Source organism: Culex pipiens, chromosome 2, assembly GCF_016801865.2.
Source record: "Culex pipiens pallens isolate TS chromosome 2, TS_CPP_V2, whole genome shotgun sequence".
Classification (NCBI taxonomy): domain Eukaryota; kingdom Metazoa; phylum Arthropoda; class Insecta; order Diptera; family Culicidae; genus Culex; species Culex pipiens.
Window position 1 is genome coordinate 124,237,770 of NC_068938.1, and position 17,249 is coordinate 124,255,018.

Genomic DNA, 17,249 nt, shown 5'->3' on the forward strand with positions numbered 1-17,249 from the left:
TGACAGATTTGGTCTGTCAGCTTTATCATGGATTTTGGTCTGGTCTAGGCGAGGGATAGGACACAGCACCTTCCTGAGATAAGGTGAGAAGTTTTTTGTGTTGAGAGAAAGTGGTTAGAAGTTGAGCCTCTCGTTATTGTTTGGATGATGCGTAGGTAAAAACATGTACTTAACATAAAGTGGGAGCATCCCTAAACCACGTAAACACTTTGGCAGGGGAAAGGGGAGGCTGGCGATTGTCCACAGTATACTTTTTTGTATGGACATCTGTCCACCTGGAGGGGCGGCGGGTACAGAATGTCTAGACATAGATTGGCCAATGTTTGACAGCTCCGAACAAATAGGGTGCCTAATGCCTTTTAAGCACATCCATAAATATTGTTAAATATTGTTAGAAATGAAGTTAAATTAAGTTCAATTAAATTAAATTAAGTGAAATTAAGTTTAATCAATTTAAGGTTACTTAAATTAAGTTACATTTGGTAAAATTTAAATAAAAATGTAGAATTCAGTTAAAATCAGTTAAATTGATAAAATTTTGTTAAAATTAGTTAAATTTAGTTGAAATTAGTAAAATTTCGTTAAAATTGATTAAATTTAGTTTAAATTAGTAAAATAAAGTAAAGATTAGATAAGTACAATTAAATTTTGTTGAATTAAGATGAATTTAAAAAAAATAGTTAAATTAAGCAAAATTTAGTTAAATTCAGATACATTCAGTTGAAATTAGTTATTTTTTGTGTGATTTAGTTGAATTTGCCCAAATTTGGTTAAATTAAGTTGTGTTAAGTTAAATTTAGTAAAATTAAAAAAAATTAGCAAAATTAAGTAAAATTAAGCAAAATTAAATAAAATTAAGCATAATTAAGTAAAATTATGTAAAATTAAGTAAAATTAAGTAAAATAAAGTAAATTTATGTAAAATTAAGTAAAATAAAGTTAAATTAAGTAAAATTGAGATGAAATTATGTTAAATTCAGTGAATATATGTCAAATTAATTTCAATCAAGTTTAATTAAGTAAAATTAAATTAAATCAGTTAAATTGAGCTTAATTAAGTTGAAAATGGTTATATTTAGAAAAATGTAGTTGAATTTAGGTAAATGTAGATGAATATAGGTAAATGTAAGTACATTTATTCAAATGTTATTACATTTGGCAGAATTCAGTTAAATTTAATGTAATTTGGTAGAATTTAGTTAAATTTAAAGTTATTTGGTAAAATTCAGTTAAATTGAGTTTAATTAAGTTAAGTTAACTTTAATTAAGTTAAAATAAGTTTATTTAAGTTAAATTAGGTTAAACTAAAATAAATTAAGTTAAATTCAATTGAATTAAGTTAAATTAAGTTGAATTAAGTTAAATTAAGTTAAATTGAGTTAAATTAAGTTAAATTAAATTAAATTAAGTTAACTTTAATTAAGCTAAAATAAGTTTGATTAAGTTAAATTAAATTAAGTTAAATTTAGTTTCATTAAGTTATATTAAGCTAAATTGAGTTAAATTGAGTTAAATTAAGTTAAATTTAGTAAAATTTAGTTAAATTAAGTTAAATTATGTTGAATTAAGTTAAATTTAGTTAAATTTAGCTAAATTAAGATAAATTAAGTTAAGTTAAGTTAAATAAAGTTAAATAAAGTCAAATAAAGTTAAATAAAGTTAAATTAAGCTAAATAAAGTTGAATCAAGTTAAATTAAGTTCAGTTAAGTTTAATTAAGTTAAATTTAGTTAAATTAGGTTAAATTATGTTAAATTAAGTTAAATTAAGTTAAATTAAGTTAAATTAAGTTAAATTAAGTTAAATTAAGTTAAATTAAGTTAAATTAAGTTAAATTAAGTTAAATTAAGTTAAATTAAGTTAAATTAGGTTAAGTTAAGTTAAATCAAGTTAAGTTAAATTTAGTTAAATTATGTTAAAGTATGTTAAATTAAGTTAAATTTAGTTAAATTAAGTTGGATAAAGTAAAATTATTTTGTTTAAGTGAAAGTAATTTGATGTTATATTTAAACTTTGTTAAATGCAAAACATAGTTTAAATTTAACATGAATTTACTATAATTTAACCAAAATAACTCTTTGTAAGTTTTTTTTGTATTTTTGTTTTTTTTTTTGTATTTTTGTATTTTTGTATTTTTGTATTTTTGTATTTTTGTATTTTTGTATTTTTGTATTTTTGTATTACTGTATTTCATTTTTTTATTTGTCAATAGAATATCGCAACAAAGCCGTACAATTAGGATGATCAACTATAACATAGTTTAAAAGCCTGGAAACTATTGAAACATCCAAAAAACTTGCTGGACTACCAAAAAACGTACCAAGAATAGCGGAAAATCATGCTACACCAGCAAAAGTCTTTTTGAAAATAAAAAACAACTTTACAGGCAGCAAGGGATTTTTAAAAATGATTTCGAAATTACCAGTTGAAACAGTCGAAAAATTAAAAGAACAAAAAACGAGCTAAATCAGCCAAAAGGCTGGGTGAATAATGCATGCTTTGCAGGCAGAAACGGAGGCTTTTGAAAGAAAACTTGTAGAAATAGTGGAAAAATTAGCTATACCAAGCAAAGTTGGCTAAACTAGCTAAAAAGATGTGTGAAAATACCTGGCTTCGCAGCCATCAATGGAAAATTTTGAGAATGATTCCAAAAAAACTGGTTGAAACAGCCTAAAAACTCGCTGGGCTAACTATAAAACTTCCTAGAATACCATAAAATCTAGCTAAAATAGCTAACAGACCTTCTCAAAACATACAGCTTTTGAGACTGACAGCATTTTTCCAGCTTGCAAATTACTAAAATTTACTAAAAATTTAGCTAGATTTATCATTTTTAGGACCTGGATCCAGCTGTCAAATCCAGGATTTTTTTTAGGATTTCCAGCTAAAAAAAATCGTGGTTGGAAAAACAACCAATTTTTTTAGGGTTTTTAACCGAAAATTAGTAAGATTCACGATAAACCTTCTTTCCGTGTGGAGCTATTAGCTTAAAGATCTAGTTCATCAACTCAACGACGATGAGCCTATTCGTAGATTCAGCAGTGTATTGTTGTTTGAACACCAAATCAACTAATCATCTTTGCGGTTAACTTTACGCAGATGGCCAGGCCGTTTTGAAAAGACAATTTTTGGAAGTTATAGCCCCGACATCCTTCAAGATGTTTCCGAAAGAATGGGTTAGATTAGATTATATTAGAGAACATATTAAGGTAGCTTCCAGATCTGTGGTGCCGTAGTCGCAATTGAAGTCGGAGTTGAACTCGTCAAATTTTGATCAGCCGGAGTAGTTGTTGCAGTTGCAGTGTAAATCGGTGGCGTTGTTTCTTTTTGGAGAGCTTTATGGCCTATCTACAATCACTTAGCTTAGAAAATTTCACTTAGCTTAGGAATTTGAATCAATGGAAATGAATCTGAGTTTCTACAATGGAAAAGTAATCAAATTAGAAACTGACGTTTGGTTTGGAAAATTTCAAAATCTACGGTAAGTTGACGTTTCCATATCAAAGGTAAACAAACAACTGCATAGCAACGTATATCAGCCCAGCAAGTTTTCTAAGTTGATTGTGGATGACGAACGTAAGTTGCAGACTTTCCTAAGTAACTACTTTACTTAGATGTTCTAAGCTAAGTGATTGTAGATAGGCCATTAGTCGCTTTAGAATTGCTAGACCGTCACCATCCGGAGACGAAGTTGGATCTTGGATTTGCTCGGAAAAGCGACTCAGCAACCCTGATAGCTTCATTGATCTATGGATTGCGATAACCAAGAACTTTCTGACCGTCTTTTTAACAGTCATTCAGGCTGGCAATCGGAGTCGGAGTCATCAAACATTGAGAAGATGAAGTTAGAGTTGGTACTGCAGTACCGCAGTGTCGGAGTCGGAGTTGGTGGTATCGGGTCGTTTTGAGGAACCGGAGTCGGAGTTGGAGTCATCGCAGTAGACTACTTTCCAACACTTGATAAAGAAGTTAGTGTTGGAATCTAAGTCGATTGTGTTGAGTCTCTTTGGGTCTTCCCGTTTCGACAACCCTGGTAGCTTCATTGATCTACGGATCATTATGACCTAATTGTTAATATGTTAGGTCATCCAGACACTTTTTTTTGGGTTTTAGTAGGTCAGCGGACACGCAGCTGGACTCAGAGTTGGAGTCCGTTGCTTATTTTCAACAACCTTGTAAAGGAGATGTAGTTGGAGTCGAATTTGATGGAGTCGGGACATTTTGAAGAATTGACCGACTTCAAGGATTCGCCAAAGCTCCATAAGCTGTAGTCGTTGTCGGAGTCATTAAGTTTTCAGAAACTGGAGTCGAAGTCAGATGCGTCGAAAAGAAACCCTACTCAGCGACACTGCCTTTTTAGATATGACTCAATGGAAATCAGTAGTCGAAGTCGGGTAATTAGATGGACCCGGAATAGTAGTTGGAGTCGTAGTCGGAGTCGTCAAATTCTTAAAAGCCCGGATCAGAGCTGGCTAATTATCAATAACTTTGTATGTGAGTTGTTGCTGTAGTAAGAATCATCATGAAAACTACCCAACTTTGCAGCTCTGCTACCCCAACTTATGGATGATTCATGAATCCCATTGACCTGGTAACACCCCACTAACCTGTTATCAGCAGCAGCGCCTTGTTCGGGGCGGATCGTCTCTTAGGCACCGTTGACGTCTTCACCGCAGCAGTCTCGTTCTCGTCGTTCTCCTTCTTCAGGGTTCCACTCGCGTTGATCTCCTCCTGCGATTGTTTCTGCGAGTTGTTCCTGTTGATGTCCGAGGTTTCCGAGCCGGGCTCCTGGGACGATTTGTCCGAGATGGGGCTCAGGATGTTCAGCTTGTTGTGGACGACCACGGGGGCGCGAAGCGGAAAGGCAATTGTTGGTCCGGAATCGGAACTGTGCGAGCTGAGGGAGGAGGACTGACGCGAGTCGGAGCTGGACGTGCTGCGGTTGCCCTCGCTGGTGCTGGACTTGAGGGACTCCATGCTGCCGCCGCTGTCCGAGGTGGCCATGCTCTCCGTTGAGGAGAAGTTTCGTCCCCGCTGCTTGTGGGATCGATGGCTGCGTTTGAGCTCGAGGACCCGCTCCGGCTCGAGACACATGGTGGAACGTGGCCGCTCGGTGCTCTTAGGACTATTGTAGGAAGAATCGTTGATGCTGCCGTCACAACTGCCGGAAGGAGGAACTTCGCTGTTTCGTATCGCCTGGATGTCTAGGCGGAGATCCCGCAAGCGCGGATGTTGGGCCGCGTTCGAGGAGGGAAGGTTGGGGGCACTCTTGATGCTGTTGATGAAGAACCGCTCGTGCTTGACGGGGAACTTCATCGGAAGGGGTGCGGTAGAGGGCGGGGAAGGCGTGTAACCACGAAGTGGAAGTTGCGAGGAAGACGTGGAGTTGGCGTTGGTAATATTGTCTAGTTGTGAGTCTAGCTGGAGCTTCTCCAGATCCTGGGAGAGGTTCGCTTCCGAGGTGTTCTCGATGTCGACCGTGGTTTGGATCTGGGTTGAGGAGGGCGTTTTCAGCAGGCTCTTTGGTCGCTTGGTGTCCGCCCGCTTGCTTCGGTCGCGATTCTCCTTGTTTTGGCTGGAGACCATGTTGCTGGTGCTGCTGTTGTTGCTTCTGCTGAGCTGAATCAGCACCGATTGATTCGTTACCCGATCGACTTCATCCAGGTCGTCGTCCGAACGGGTAATCTTCGAATCGAAGGCCGTCTCGTAGATTTGGCGCGTCCTGACGCCCGTCATGTCTTCGTGCACCGCCGCCGCTGCAGCCGAGTGATCGCTCAGTACCGAACAGTCGGCGCAGTCTTGGGCGCCCGGTTGATGCACGTAGAAGATACTTCGCGGTCGGAAGAGCTCATCGTTGTCCTCGCCGAACGCGGGAGTGGCACAGGCACAGACTGTTGCTGCTGCTGGACCGAGCATTCGATGCGGTGGCATTGAGGGATCGCCCGACGGTGGAAGGTTACAGTTCGCCGACCGTACTATTGCCAACGCTTGCGCATGCCAGTCTCTTCTTTTTCGACATTCAGAGCAGTCCGAGTCGTCGGAGGTGGTGGTTGAGGGTGAGTCACACCGGATTATGCGAACTCCCTCTTCGGTGATGGAATACCGCTTCGGAAGACAGACTTCTTTCTCCGCGGCTGGGGTGTCGAGGCTGCTGCTCTTCCTGTAACGAGTTCCCGGTTCTCGTTGACGTGCTCCACTCGATGAAGCTCGACTTCCTGTTGTCTTATTTTCAGTCTGTTGTTGCGCTTCAGGTTCCTGCTGTCCACCCTTATTTTTCAACAAGTCCGAATAATAGTAAGGAGACGGATTCCGTTTCGCTGTGTCGGGTCCGGTAGTCTTGATTGGACTGTGACGTTGCGGTAGAGGGTTGATTAGGTCTTCCGAGATGCTATCGGGTGAGTTGAGTTCCGGAATCTTGTTCAACTCCTCATCGTCGTCGTTGTTGTCCTCTTCTTCGGAAGAAATGGGCGCGGAAGATCCTGAAATCAAACCACAGTTTAGTAGTCCCATAAACCACCCATCATCCCCCTAACTTACCTGAACTAAAGTTTTGATTGATGTACTTGACCTCCGAGTTGCTGCTGCGTCTCCGATGAGGTCGTGGCTGCGATCTCCCGGTGCTCCTCTTGTAACTCCGTCTCGTATCGAAAACCTCCTCAACGGTTTTGATCGCAACGGTTGCTGGTCCTAGCGTCGCAGTCTCCCGAACACCATCAATGAGTTCTTCCTCGAGCTCAAGCGGATTGACCACCGACGTAGGAGGAGCAAGTACAAACTGCTGTTGAGGTTGCTGCTGCTGCTGCTGCTGAAGGGACGGTTGCGGTTGATGGGGTAGAGTTCCGGTTCCGATGCCGACCACTGACGGTCCCAAGCTGCTGCAGTTGTTTGGGACGGCTGCCGATAAGGGTTGCTGAAGGTTCAGCGGTTCGAGAAATGAAACCTGTGCGGGGGAGAAGAAAGAAAACGGGAATTTAAGTGGGAAATTGGATCTCGGCATAATTGTTGGTTGAGATGGTGAATTGAGTAAGGGGGGTCATGTCTGCTGCCTTTTATACCAGTGGGCATTTGAATCAAATTACGCTGAATCCTTTTCCATTCAAAGCTCAAGTGGGAGCAATTTCAATTGAATAACGTCCGGACGGCGTTGCGTGCGTTTTGTAAGTACCGAATTCCTGCACAATTAAAGTGATTACCACATTACAATTGGAACGTGCTCCTAATTGGCCTCTTTCGGTGAATTCACGTTCGAGTAGGCATTGCCCATAAACTCGAGAAGGGTTTTCAATCAGAAGGCAGTTCGCATCAGCGAAACGATCCGTTTAATTTGTTTGCGGTTTGCATACATAATTAAGAAGGGGAATGCAGAAGATGTAGAATTAGATTTCTTATCTGGCTAATCACTGTGTAATTGATTTTAAGGCTAGAGACATTTGCTTTGAGCGATTTAAGTTTCAAATATAAATGAGATCGTTCAGAATTGTAAATTTATTTAAAAAAATAAAGTTAAGCCAAAGAATAAAAACCACAAGTTTGGGTTATAAATGCTATGGAATCATCCAAAGAGACTACACGGAGAAAAAAGAGTTCATCTTTTTTATCCGTGTAGTCACCTCTACAGATTTTTATTCTGAGGATAAAAATCCAAGCGAGTATATTTTGAAAAAAAAATTGTTGACCTTTTTTTGTAAAATCGAATTTGCAATCGAAAGTTTAAAACGAGTTTTAAGATGCAAATGACATTTGTAATCAAAAATGGTTTTTCACTATCCCAATTGGACCTCATTTTTGAAATGACCATATCTCAGAAAATATTGGATGGTTTGCAATGTAATCATTGATCTTTTTTGGCTTTTTTTTATTAAAAATAATTTCACGAAAGTTTTTTTTTGAACATTCCATATCTGTCCAATTATTTCCGAGTTATCATTATTTAAAATGGTGTCCAATCAGGAGACATTGTGGAGCTTTCAAATATTACATGTAGAGAGAGGTGGGAGTTTGCGACATTTTAATGACATTTTTTATAGTTTGTTGCGATGGAAAGGACCAGTTAGAATGTGTTAAATATTGAGTTACGTAATATCTGAACTATCTTAAATTTTAAATTGAAAAAAAAACTTTCATAGCCCCCCAGTTTTTATATCAAACCTTACATTTAAAAACAATTTTAGCAATTTTTCAAATCAGAGCACTGAAATCGGTCCTCTTCTACCAGCTTAAATGGATGATATCCCTGGGGCAACTCTCGTCACCAGATCAAATCCCCCGTGACTGACTGGTGCCCTGGTGAGGCACTTTCCGCTGCAGAGCTGACATGTGTTGCCATCCCACGATCAACGATGTTCCGACGATACCTTCGGGGCACAAATCTTACGCGTTTACGCGTTTAGCTTAGTTCGACAAGAGACCCTTATTTATGACACTTTTAATTTATGCTTTAATCACAGCGTCTACTTTAATTTATATAGCAAAAACGAGAGCAGAAGACAGATATTCAAATTAAGGAGCGCTTTTTTCCCTTAAAAAGAGGGGAAGAATCGTTGAAAATTGAATAAATTCTGCCCATAGGTTAATTCGATTAGACTCATGAATATTTCGACACCGATATCGGAAAAAGATGCTGCGTGGGGAATTTGGGACCATTTCCGACAGCAAAAAGTATAACTTTTCCTCTGGTTTCAGCCAGCAACGAGCAATTGAATTAGATATTAGCGCAATTTACATAATTTTAAATCGATTATTATCATGTGCTATATCGAGTATCAACCCGGGGGATTCCACGAAAACCGGGGGGTAGGAAAAAATCCATTTTGAGATAAAAATACGCAGGTGAGTCACCGACGGCGGTTGTCACCGAAATCGGAGAGCGACAAAAGCAAATTATCGTCTGAGTCATCAAAAGGACAAACAAACTAATTAAAGAGTTTTCCTATTTGTGCTTAAGCCGCCGCCACCACCCTGAGAGTGGAAAGTTTGGTACTTGAAAGGGATAAAGTTGGATTTTTTTTTCCACGTGGAAACGGTGAGCTGCTGCTGTGGTGAAGTTTGGTGCCAATCTAGAGCTGGACTGGCGAATAATCAGTTTTGTCGGAGGGGTTACCGGTAATGATGGCGGAAACTAATAATCATAAAGTGGTGGTTTTATGAGTGCTGTCCAAAGGTCAATGTTTTACTGAGAAGAAAGGCTGGCCATGGGGGTACACGAAAACGGGAAAATTTTGGAAAACCACTAGGAGACAATTTTTCTAATTGTTTCGATAATATTATGGATAACACATTATGACAAAATCCTGAGATGATATTTTCCCCATACATTTTCGTGGAACTGATCAGCATAATCCAAGCCTGATACAGATTATACTTTCCCATAATTTCACTGGATATTGAATTGGAAAAACAAAAACATACTTCTTTTCTCATAACTTTGTAGCCGGTCTAGGATTTTCAAATGGATTGAACACAAACTTCCATACAAATATGACTTTTGTATCAAGTTTCAAAATTACACAGGCTTCAAACATAAAGAGATTGGCTTTTTTTTCAAGTGATTATTTTCATTTTTCAAGGTTAACTTTTCTAAAGTTATGAAATATCCGGCAGCAAATAATATTTTAAATAATAAAAATTGCTTTTTCCCATAAAGTGGGGGAAAGTGGGGCAAGCCAAATACTCAGGACAAGTGGTACAATCGCTCATACGATCGCTATTCTTAAAAATTCCAATATGAGGAATTGTTACTAGCAATACAATTAGTTAATTCTACTACCACATAACCGCCAAAACGACGTATCACTCGAAAAACGAACTTTTTAATTTGACCTCCCAGACCCACCTTCATTTATACTAATCGACTCGAAAAAGAAATGTTGATAAAAAGCACTAGATTTTCTTGGCTTTGGCTGAACGAATTTTGTCCGGATGTGGTCTTCTCGGTCTTGTTTAGGATCCTTGGTTTGGTATTTAAATTTGTAAAGTTGGATAGAGCTGTTTAAAGGTTATGATAATAATATCATTTAGCAGACTGCAAAAAAGGCTGATTTTCGACATAGGGGAGATGGGGGTAAGACGGCCACCCTAAGGGAGAAGTCACATAAAATTAACACTACACAGAAAAAATCAATTCTCGTAATCGTGAATTAAGTTCACGAATGTGAGAACCACGAAGGAATTTATTCATGAGTATGGTGCATTTGCACCATAAACGTGAATATATTCCTTCGTGGTTCTTGCATTCGTGAATTTAATTCACGATTTCGAGAATTGATTTTTTTCCGTGTACAGATTATTTTGATCTCAAATCAGGTACATATTGTTCTACTAATAGTCCATTATAAAAATGACATAAATTAGTTGGTATGAAAACCAGCTTGTAATACTTTTAAGCAATTTGAAAAAAAAATTAAATCGTATATATATGAAATACGCGGGGTAAGACGACCACCCATGTGGGGTAATCTGGTCAGTGCTATAAATTAATTTGATAACTTTGCTAAATCCACCCAAATACCTACATGGTTGGTTGAACAGACTTCTCTGAACATCATAACTATTTTGGTTGAAAAAAAACAAGTTTCAAATGTGAAGAAAAATGCTGTTCAACAAATTTTATATTTTGGCTTTGTGAATTTCATATTATTGCGACCACATTTCATGAAAAACCAAAAATTTTTACATGAACATAGGGAAAATATACCCATTTTAATCACTCTAAGCCGTTCGACCAATTCTCATCACTTTTGCCGTTTTCCGCTACAACCTTTTTGTAAAATTCTGATAACTCGTAAAAAATACATGCAAACTCCTTATGCCTACATATCAAATTTTTTGTTTTTGTTTGCTCTACAACTTTTTAGAACAAAGTTACACTCTTAAATGCAACCCTGCAAAGTTAGAAAAAAAACCGTAATTTTAAAATGATAAATTTTGTTCTGAATGAAGAAATGACTCTTCTGGGTTATTTCAGATTCGAAAAGTACAATAAATTTCCCTTAAAATGACATGTCTCACGATTTTTACAGTTAAGTAACGGGAAATGGCAACGATTTTAAAACTATTTTTAAACTTTTTTTGATGAAAAATACGTTTTTTCGGAATTACGCCATCAAATTGGACGTCTAATTTTACACCAAAGTCCCTTTGACACCAAATTTCTATCTCTTCACGGTTGCGAGTTACAAATCACTGAAAAAACGAGTCTTAGTAAAAAACCAGAAAAATGAAAGGGGTCGTATCGCCCCACCGTCACGAAATATACAAAAATGGACCTCGGATTCATGATCAGGAACCAAAATAACCCATTAGAGCAAAATTGCACGCAAATCGAAGAGGGGTCGGGGCAACTGCTGTGTGAGTTGACGGAGAATGACTCATTTCGTTATATTTATTGAGAGCTTCAAAAAAATCTTGTTCAGGTGGGGCAAGTGTACCATATGTATTTTTAGTATGAAAACAAACTACGAATTGCTGCAACAACATATTTTATTGGATAATAAATACATAAAAGTACTTAAAAACTGATAAACAATTGTGAAAGAATTTCCATGCAAAATATTCAGCAGTTACATATGAAAGTTAAAGAAAAAAATAATAAATTTTTGGCTCAAAATTTTTCTGGGGGTTCTTTGGCCAAAATAATTCGACCGGTAATTTTTATTTGGCCATTAGGGTGGCCTACGCCGTGTTAGGGTGGTCCATAAAATTGCCATTTTCGTCGATTTTCAAAAAATCATAACTTCTCTCCATTTCAACTGATTTTAGCTGCCTTCGGCGCAAATAAAAGATGATAAGTTTGATTTTCAAGAAAAAATAATGAGGAGTTTCAAAAATCTTGCCTAACATTTGAAAAAGTCTTATGAAAACATCAAATGCCATTTTGACGGTGTCTGGACAAAAGAGCCTATATCTGAAAATATTTTAAATGGATTTGTCGGACAATTTTACATAACAAATCAAAAATTAGGCGAGGTTCATTAAATGGATTCAGAGATATGATTTTTTGAAAATAAAATCCGGATTTTTCGACACGCCGCGAGCGAAAACGGGAAATTTGTGAAATCGGCAAAAAATCAACTTTTTTCACTAAAACTGCGGTAACTCGAAAATTTAAGCGATGATCTATATATGTTAGGGTACCAAAAGTTTCAATTACGAAAACCCTAACACGGCATAGGCCACCCTAATGGCCAAATAAAAAAAAATACGGGTTAAATTATTTTGGCCAAGGAACCCCCAGAAAAATTATGAGCCAAATTGAAGCACTTATATTTTTTTTCTTTAACTTTCATACGGAACTGCTGTATACTGCCCATGTTCGCATAAATGTCTCATAAGCAAAAACAGCAAGCTGAGAAAAACGCTTTTGAAGTTTGTCCCATACATAAGGCTACGTGTTAAGTTTTCACGAAAAAACTGGATTTCCTCCTGATTTCTAGAAGAAAGTACTGGATGTTATAGGCAATTGAACCAAACTACTTCAAAAACTCGGATGGGACAATTATGCGAACATGGGCAGTTTAGTATTACGAAAATTTACTTTTTATCATCCAATTATTTTTTTTTTGGTTAAAAACGATCAAAATATTAGTAACATATTATTATTTCATCTAAAAATAAAAGTAACGTTTCAAAAACATTCCAATCTGATGTGTCTAAGTGATAACAGTTCATTTGTTAGTAAATTTACATGTTGTTTCATGCATTGTTCCTCTTGCCCCAACGGTGTGTTCGTCTTCCCCACTATTTGAGTAGAACATACGGAATTCAATAATTTTAAAATCATTTTTTATAGTACAAAAACAGGATTTTTAAAAACTTGTTTTATCAATGTTTTAGTAAAGACCTGGAATAAAATATTTATTTAAGAATCCGACTGATTTAATTACGTTTTTTATGGGTTTTAACTAGCATTTCCTTAGCTTGCCCCATATTTTCCATCAGTATCTTTTTCTAAACCCCTGTTCCTGATTTCCAGCCACCATTTGACCCCAAAATATAACTCAACATGACTCAAAATCCTCCATTGCACTCACGTTCGTTCGTTGGCTCGCACCGAGTTCAACCGTTCAACTTCCCCGAGAGAGGACATCTCCGCCGGTTGCTATCGTTACGCCGAGGATTGCTTCCAGCTGCATCCAAGAACGCCATGGAATGCCAAGTCAGTGTTCAATTGCTTATTGGCGCCTCGGGGTGGTGAGGGGGGGCACTTTTGAACGATTTTATTGCAGATAACGGCTGCTGCACAACGCAACGGGGCTATTTAGAGACGGGAAATTTCCTTGGAAAAGCTCTTTTTCCCTCCAAGCAATTTCGCAATTTTGGAGCGATTTTTTGCTTCGGTTGTTATCGTAACCATTTGCGAGCGACGGATTTAACATTCATGAAGCAACAATTTTCTCGGGAAATGCAGAAACTCCCCTAAAACCGTAGATTTCTCGTCGCGTAGAGAGAAGTGCAATTTATTTGCGTTTTAATTAAACTCTAATTGAATTAAATTATGGGTAGTTCAATTTTTTGTCCATTTAAAAAGTAATTATTTGCACCGCGGGCGTTATTCGCAGCTCGACACCAGCTCTTCGACTGAGAGGTGGCTTTTCTAAGGGAGCGCGAGAGTGGGAAGATTCTTCTGGCTTTGATTGCTTTCCCCTGATGGTGATGGACCAGGAAGTGGAGGTTCCTCCGAGGCAAGTCCAATGAACGCAACGAACGAGAAAAACGGGCAAAAAGTCGAGTGTGTTTATGATTAAAACGGAGCTTAAATGTGGTTCTTCCCTAACTAGAGTGGTGGTCTTTGGTACTTTCACGGAGGGGGCGTCCTTTAATTACTTAACGAATGTAATATTATCAGTCTTGTATCTTCATGTTGATGTTATTTTGAAAATTTCAAAAAATCGGTTGAAAATTATATCTTGGTCAAAAACCTAGAACACTTTCCTGTTAAGGATTACACGAACATTCCCCAAGAGTGAAAAAAAACCGGCATTTGGTAGCAGACAGCAGAACATCGCCTCCTGCATTAATTAGGGGCGTGCCAAAGCATTCGACTATTGAGCGGTTATTTTGTCAGTTTTGGTCATCGGGTTGGTATTCTGGTGCTGGACTTACGTGCTCGGATTGTGGACTTGGCGAGGCCCAATTGTCGGGCAGACGCTCGGCGAGGCAGGGATCGAAACTGGACGGTCGCTTCTTGACAAAGTCTATCGGCAGGCTGTAGTCATCACAGACGGAAATCTGGAAATAAAGTGGAAAGAGGAAAGAAATTGTGAATATTTTTCAGAATAAGAAAAAAGTAGAAATCAAACAAAAGACTAAAACTAGGCACAAATTTCGATATGTCCAAGTTTTATGATTCAGGATAACTTTAATTTGAAAATCCTAAGATATTTTACAAAACGCCTTTTTTCAAGCTAAAAATAAAATATTTTAGTCAATTTTGTTTATGGAAAAAACTAATGCATTCAACATTTTTATTCATTGTTTTCATTTGATCCAGAAGGACAGCCTTTGATGCGTTATGACATTCTCAATTTTCATTACATTCGCTCCCTAAAATAAACCGTCCTGTAAATCAGTCCGTAAATATTTCCCCCAGAGGGCGACCGATATTTATTAAATATTTGCCCAACGAATTGCTAATAAAACAAAGTTGATAACATTCCCGTCGGATGGTATAATTAACATTGAACTCCCCCGTCGTGCGTATATTTACAAAAATGTCGTGATATTAAAATCACAATCCCACCCCTTCTGCTAGTCAAACCCCTCCTACACCATCAACAAAACGATGAATCCCCGTTCCAAATGCTCTCACTCACTAGCCTTTCGGGTAACGTTGGCGGTGAAATTATTTATTGAAAAATGATCTATATCCAGCGAACCGGAAATGAGCGGAGAGCCACCTCAACCACCACCACCACCCCAAAATCCATCCGAGTTGTGCAAAAACTTTTCAACTTGACGACTTTTCCACTTTTCGCACAACTACCGGTATGGCCGTATGGAGCAGAAGTAAGTGTGGGCGTTGTTTACAGTTATTACGGCTTAATAAATTTCATCACGAGCCACTCGTTGCACATGTGCAAGTTGTGCGCCGGTGGGTTTGTGTTTGTGTAGGGTGGATAAACGATTCCCCAACCAAAGAAGCGCTTTGAGGGGCCATTTGGGGTCGAACGAACTTTGAAGAAAGAGTATTGTTTCACAACGAAATCCCCGATTAACCCCGAGTGCCTCCTCAGTAAAACAGGCCCAACCGTAGAATCACAAGCGGGAAACGCTCTGAAGTTTGCACCATCATAGATCATATCCGTCCGTGACCACCACTGCTGGGGTGGGACCGCTTTTTGCGTAAATGCCTTCTGTCCCCAGGTAGGGTCCCCACACACCGACAGACCGGCATTCCAAGGGCCAAGGGCATGCTTCGCCAGACGGGACCACATGGTTTGTGAGTGTGGTTGTGTATGAACGTATAGAAGAAGTGTCCTCCACCCCACCCGCAACGGTTTGAGTTCGATAAACGTTTATTATACGAGTGGGTATTTATTTAAATAAACACAAACCCCCCTTTTCATTAAATTTCCGTTTCATTATCGCAACTTGTGGGCAATACTGCGAGGGATGGTTTGACGGGCTCGGTAAACTTCTTGGGGTGGGAGTGATGGGTTTTAGCCTATTTAAGATTTATTTAAATAGTGAAAGTGCCTAAAAGACTAACATTCCATCAAAATATGATAAACATTAAACCACATCCGTTTTTGGAAACGTTTTCTTTAACTTTGGGTTTGACCTTTGGCTTATTCTTTGCCTACTCACACAGCAGTTACCACGATCCCTCTTAGAATTCCGTTGTTTTTCACTAATTTGCAGCCAGGAATGGTGATGATTTCGAAATTTGTTGTCAAAAGGACTTTTATGTAATTTTAGATGTCCGATTTGATGGCGTACTCAAAATTCCAAAAAAACCATGTTTTTCATCGAGAAAAATACAAAAAAATAGCATGAAAACCTCTGCCATTTTTTGTTACTCAACTGTTAAAAAAATTGGGAAGCGTCATTTTTTGAGAAATTTAATGTACTTTTCGAATCTTTAATAACCCTGAAGAGTCATTGTTTCATTAGTAACATTTTTTTCATTTCAATATGTCGTGTCTATTTTTAAAAATTAACAGGATTATTTATTAGAGTGCAACAATTTCCTATCTTTAACAACTACACAAATTTACATAGCTAAACAGAAGGAACTTGCTTGTAACCATCACGAGTTATCGTAATTTTACGAAAAAGTGTTGATTTTGGACATCTTTGACCAGTTTTTGAATTTTAGGGAGCGTTCTTTTATTACGTAACGCAGTTAGGGGAGAGAGGGTGGGTCGAGGGCCGTGTTATGCTTCATACAAAATTTGTATGGAAATTTTATTACCAGGGGGAGGAGGTTAAAATACTCTGGAGGAGCGGCCTTGGCTGACTGGTTACGGTGTTCGCTTTGTAAGCGAATGGTTCGATTCCCATCTGCTCCCAACGAGGAAGTTAAGAACACAGAAATTTAAAATGATGAATATGAACAAAAAATCAAAGTTGCTCGGGCGGGGTTCGATCCACCGTCCTTTGGATTGGTAAGTAAAAATTTTAACCACTAGGCCGTGACGAATTTGTGAGCTTGGACTGCAATTAGGAGTTCGCATAAGGATAACCTTTTGGACGTTTGTTGTGGCTCGTACACTGTTTGTATGTGGGGATTTCCCTTAAAAAAAACAAACCAGATACTGCTGCTCATCTAATCTAATCTAATCAGACCCTAGCGTAGCCAATCTTTCGAAGGGATCCTGGAGAGTGCCTTAGGTTAGATATGCCTAGCACTCTTCTTGTCATTTATTAACATTTGTTGTGCGCCATTGTATTAGAATGCATTGAAACATCACAAGCGTTAAAGCGGCCAGGCCTACTGCGTAAAGTAGTATCACAGAGATGATTCGCTCCGAGATTTTCGTTGTAAACTCTGGGAGCACCATAGGGGGATGGCGTCGCTATTTTTAGACCACGTTTTCCACTTTTTCTCCATACCGGCTCCACAGAGTAAGACAGAGTTCGCACTGCCTCTTGATTTTTGGTTCAACTTGGTGGTACATCGCAAGTACATCGCACGCCTACTACCAGCAAACCTTATGGAGCCAAAAAATTTAATGACATTTCTTCAGACTGGGCACTCTGGGTTACTCTGTGCCGGCTCCGTGGCTTAATGGTAACGGCTTCTGCCTCACA

The 17,249-nt window shown here is 38.2% G+C and overlaps 1 protein-coding gene across 1 annotated transcript in view; it reads right to left on the reverse strand.

Moving 5' to 3' along the window:
- The window catches only part of LOC120415007 (uncharacterized), a 280,829-nt gene that overhangs the window by 13,878 nt on the left and 249,702 nt on the right, over positions 1-17,249 (reverse strand). The window contains exons 5-7 of the mRNA XM_039576367.1: positions 14,100-14,225; positions 6,537-6,939; positions 4,607-6,478 (exon numbers count right to left, since the gene is read on the reverse strand). Of these exons, the coding sequence (XP_039432301.1) occupies positions 4,607-6,478; positions 6,537-6,939; positions 14,100-14,225 (2,401 nt within the window). The remainder of the gene's footprint in view (positions 1-4,606; positions 6,479-6,536; positions 6,940-14,099; positions 14,226-17,249) is intronic.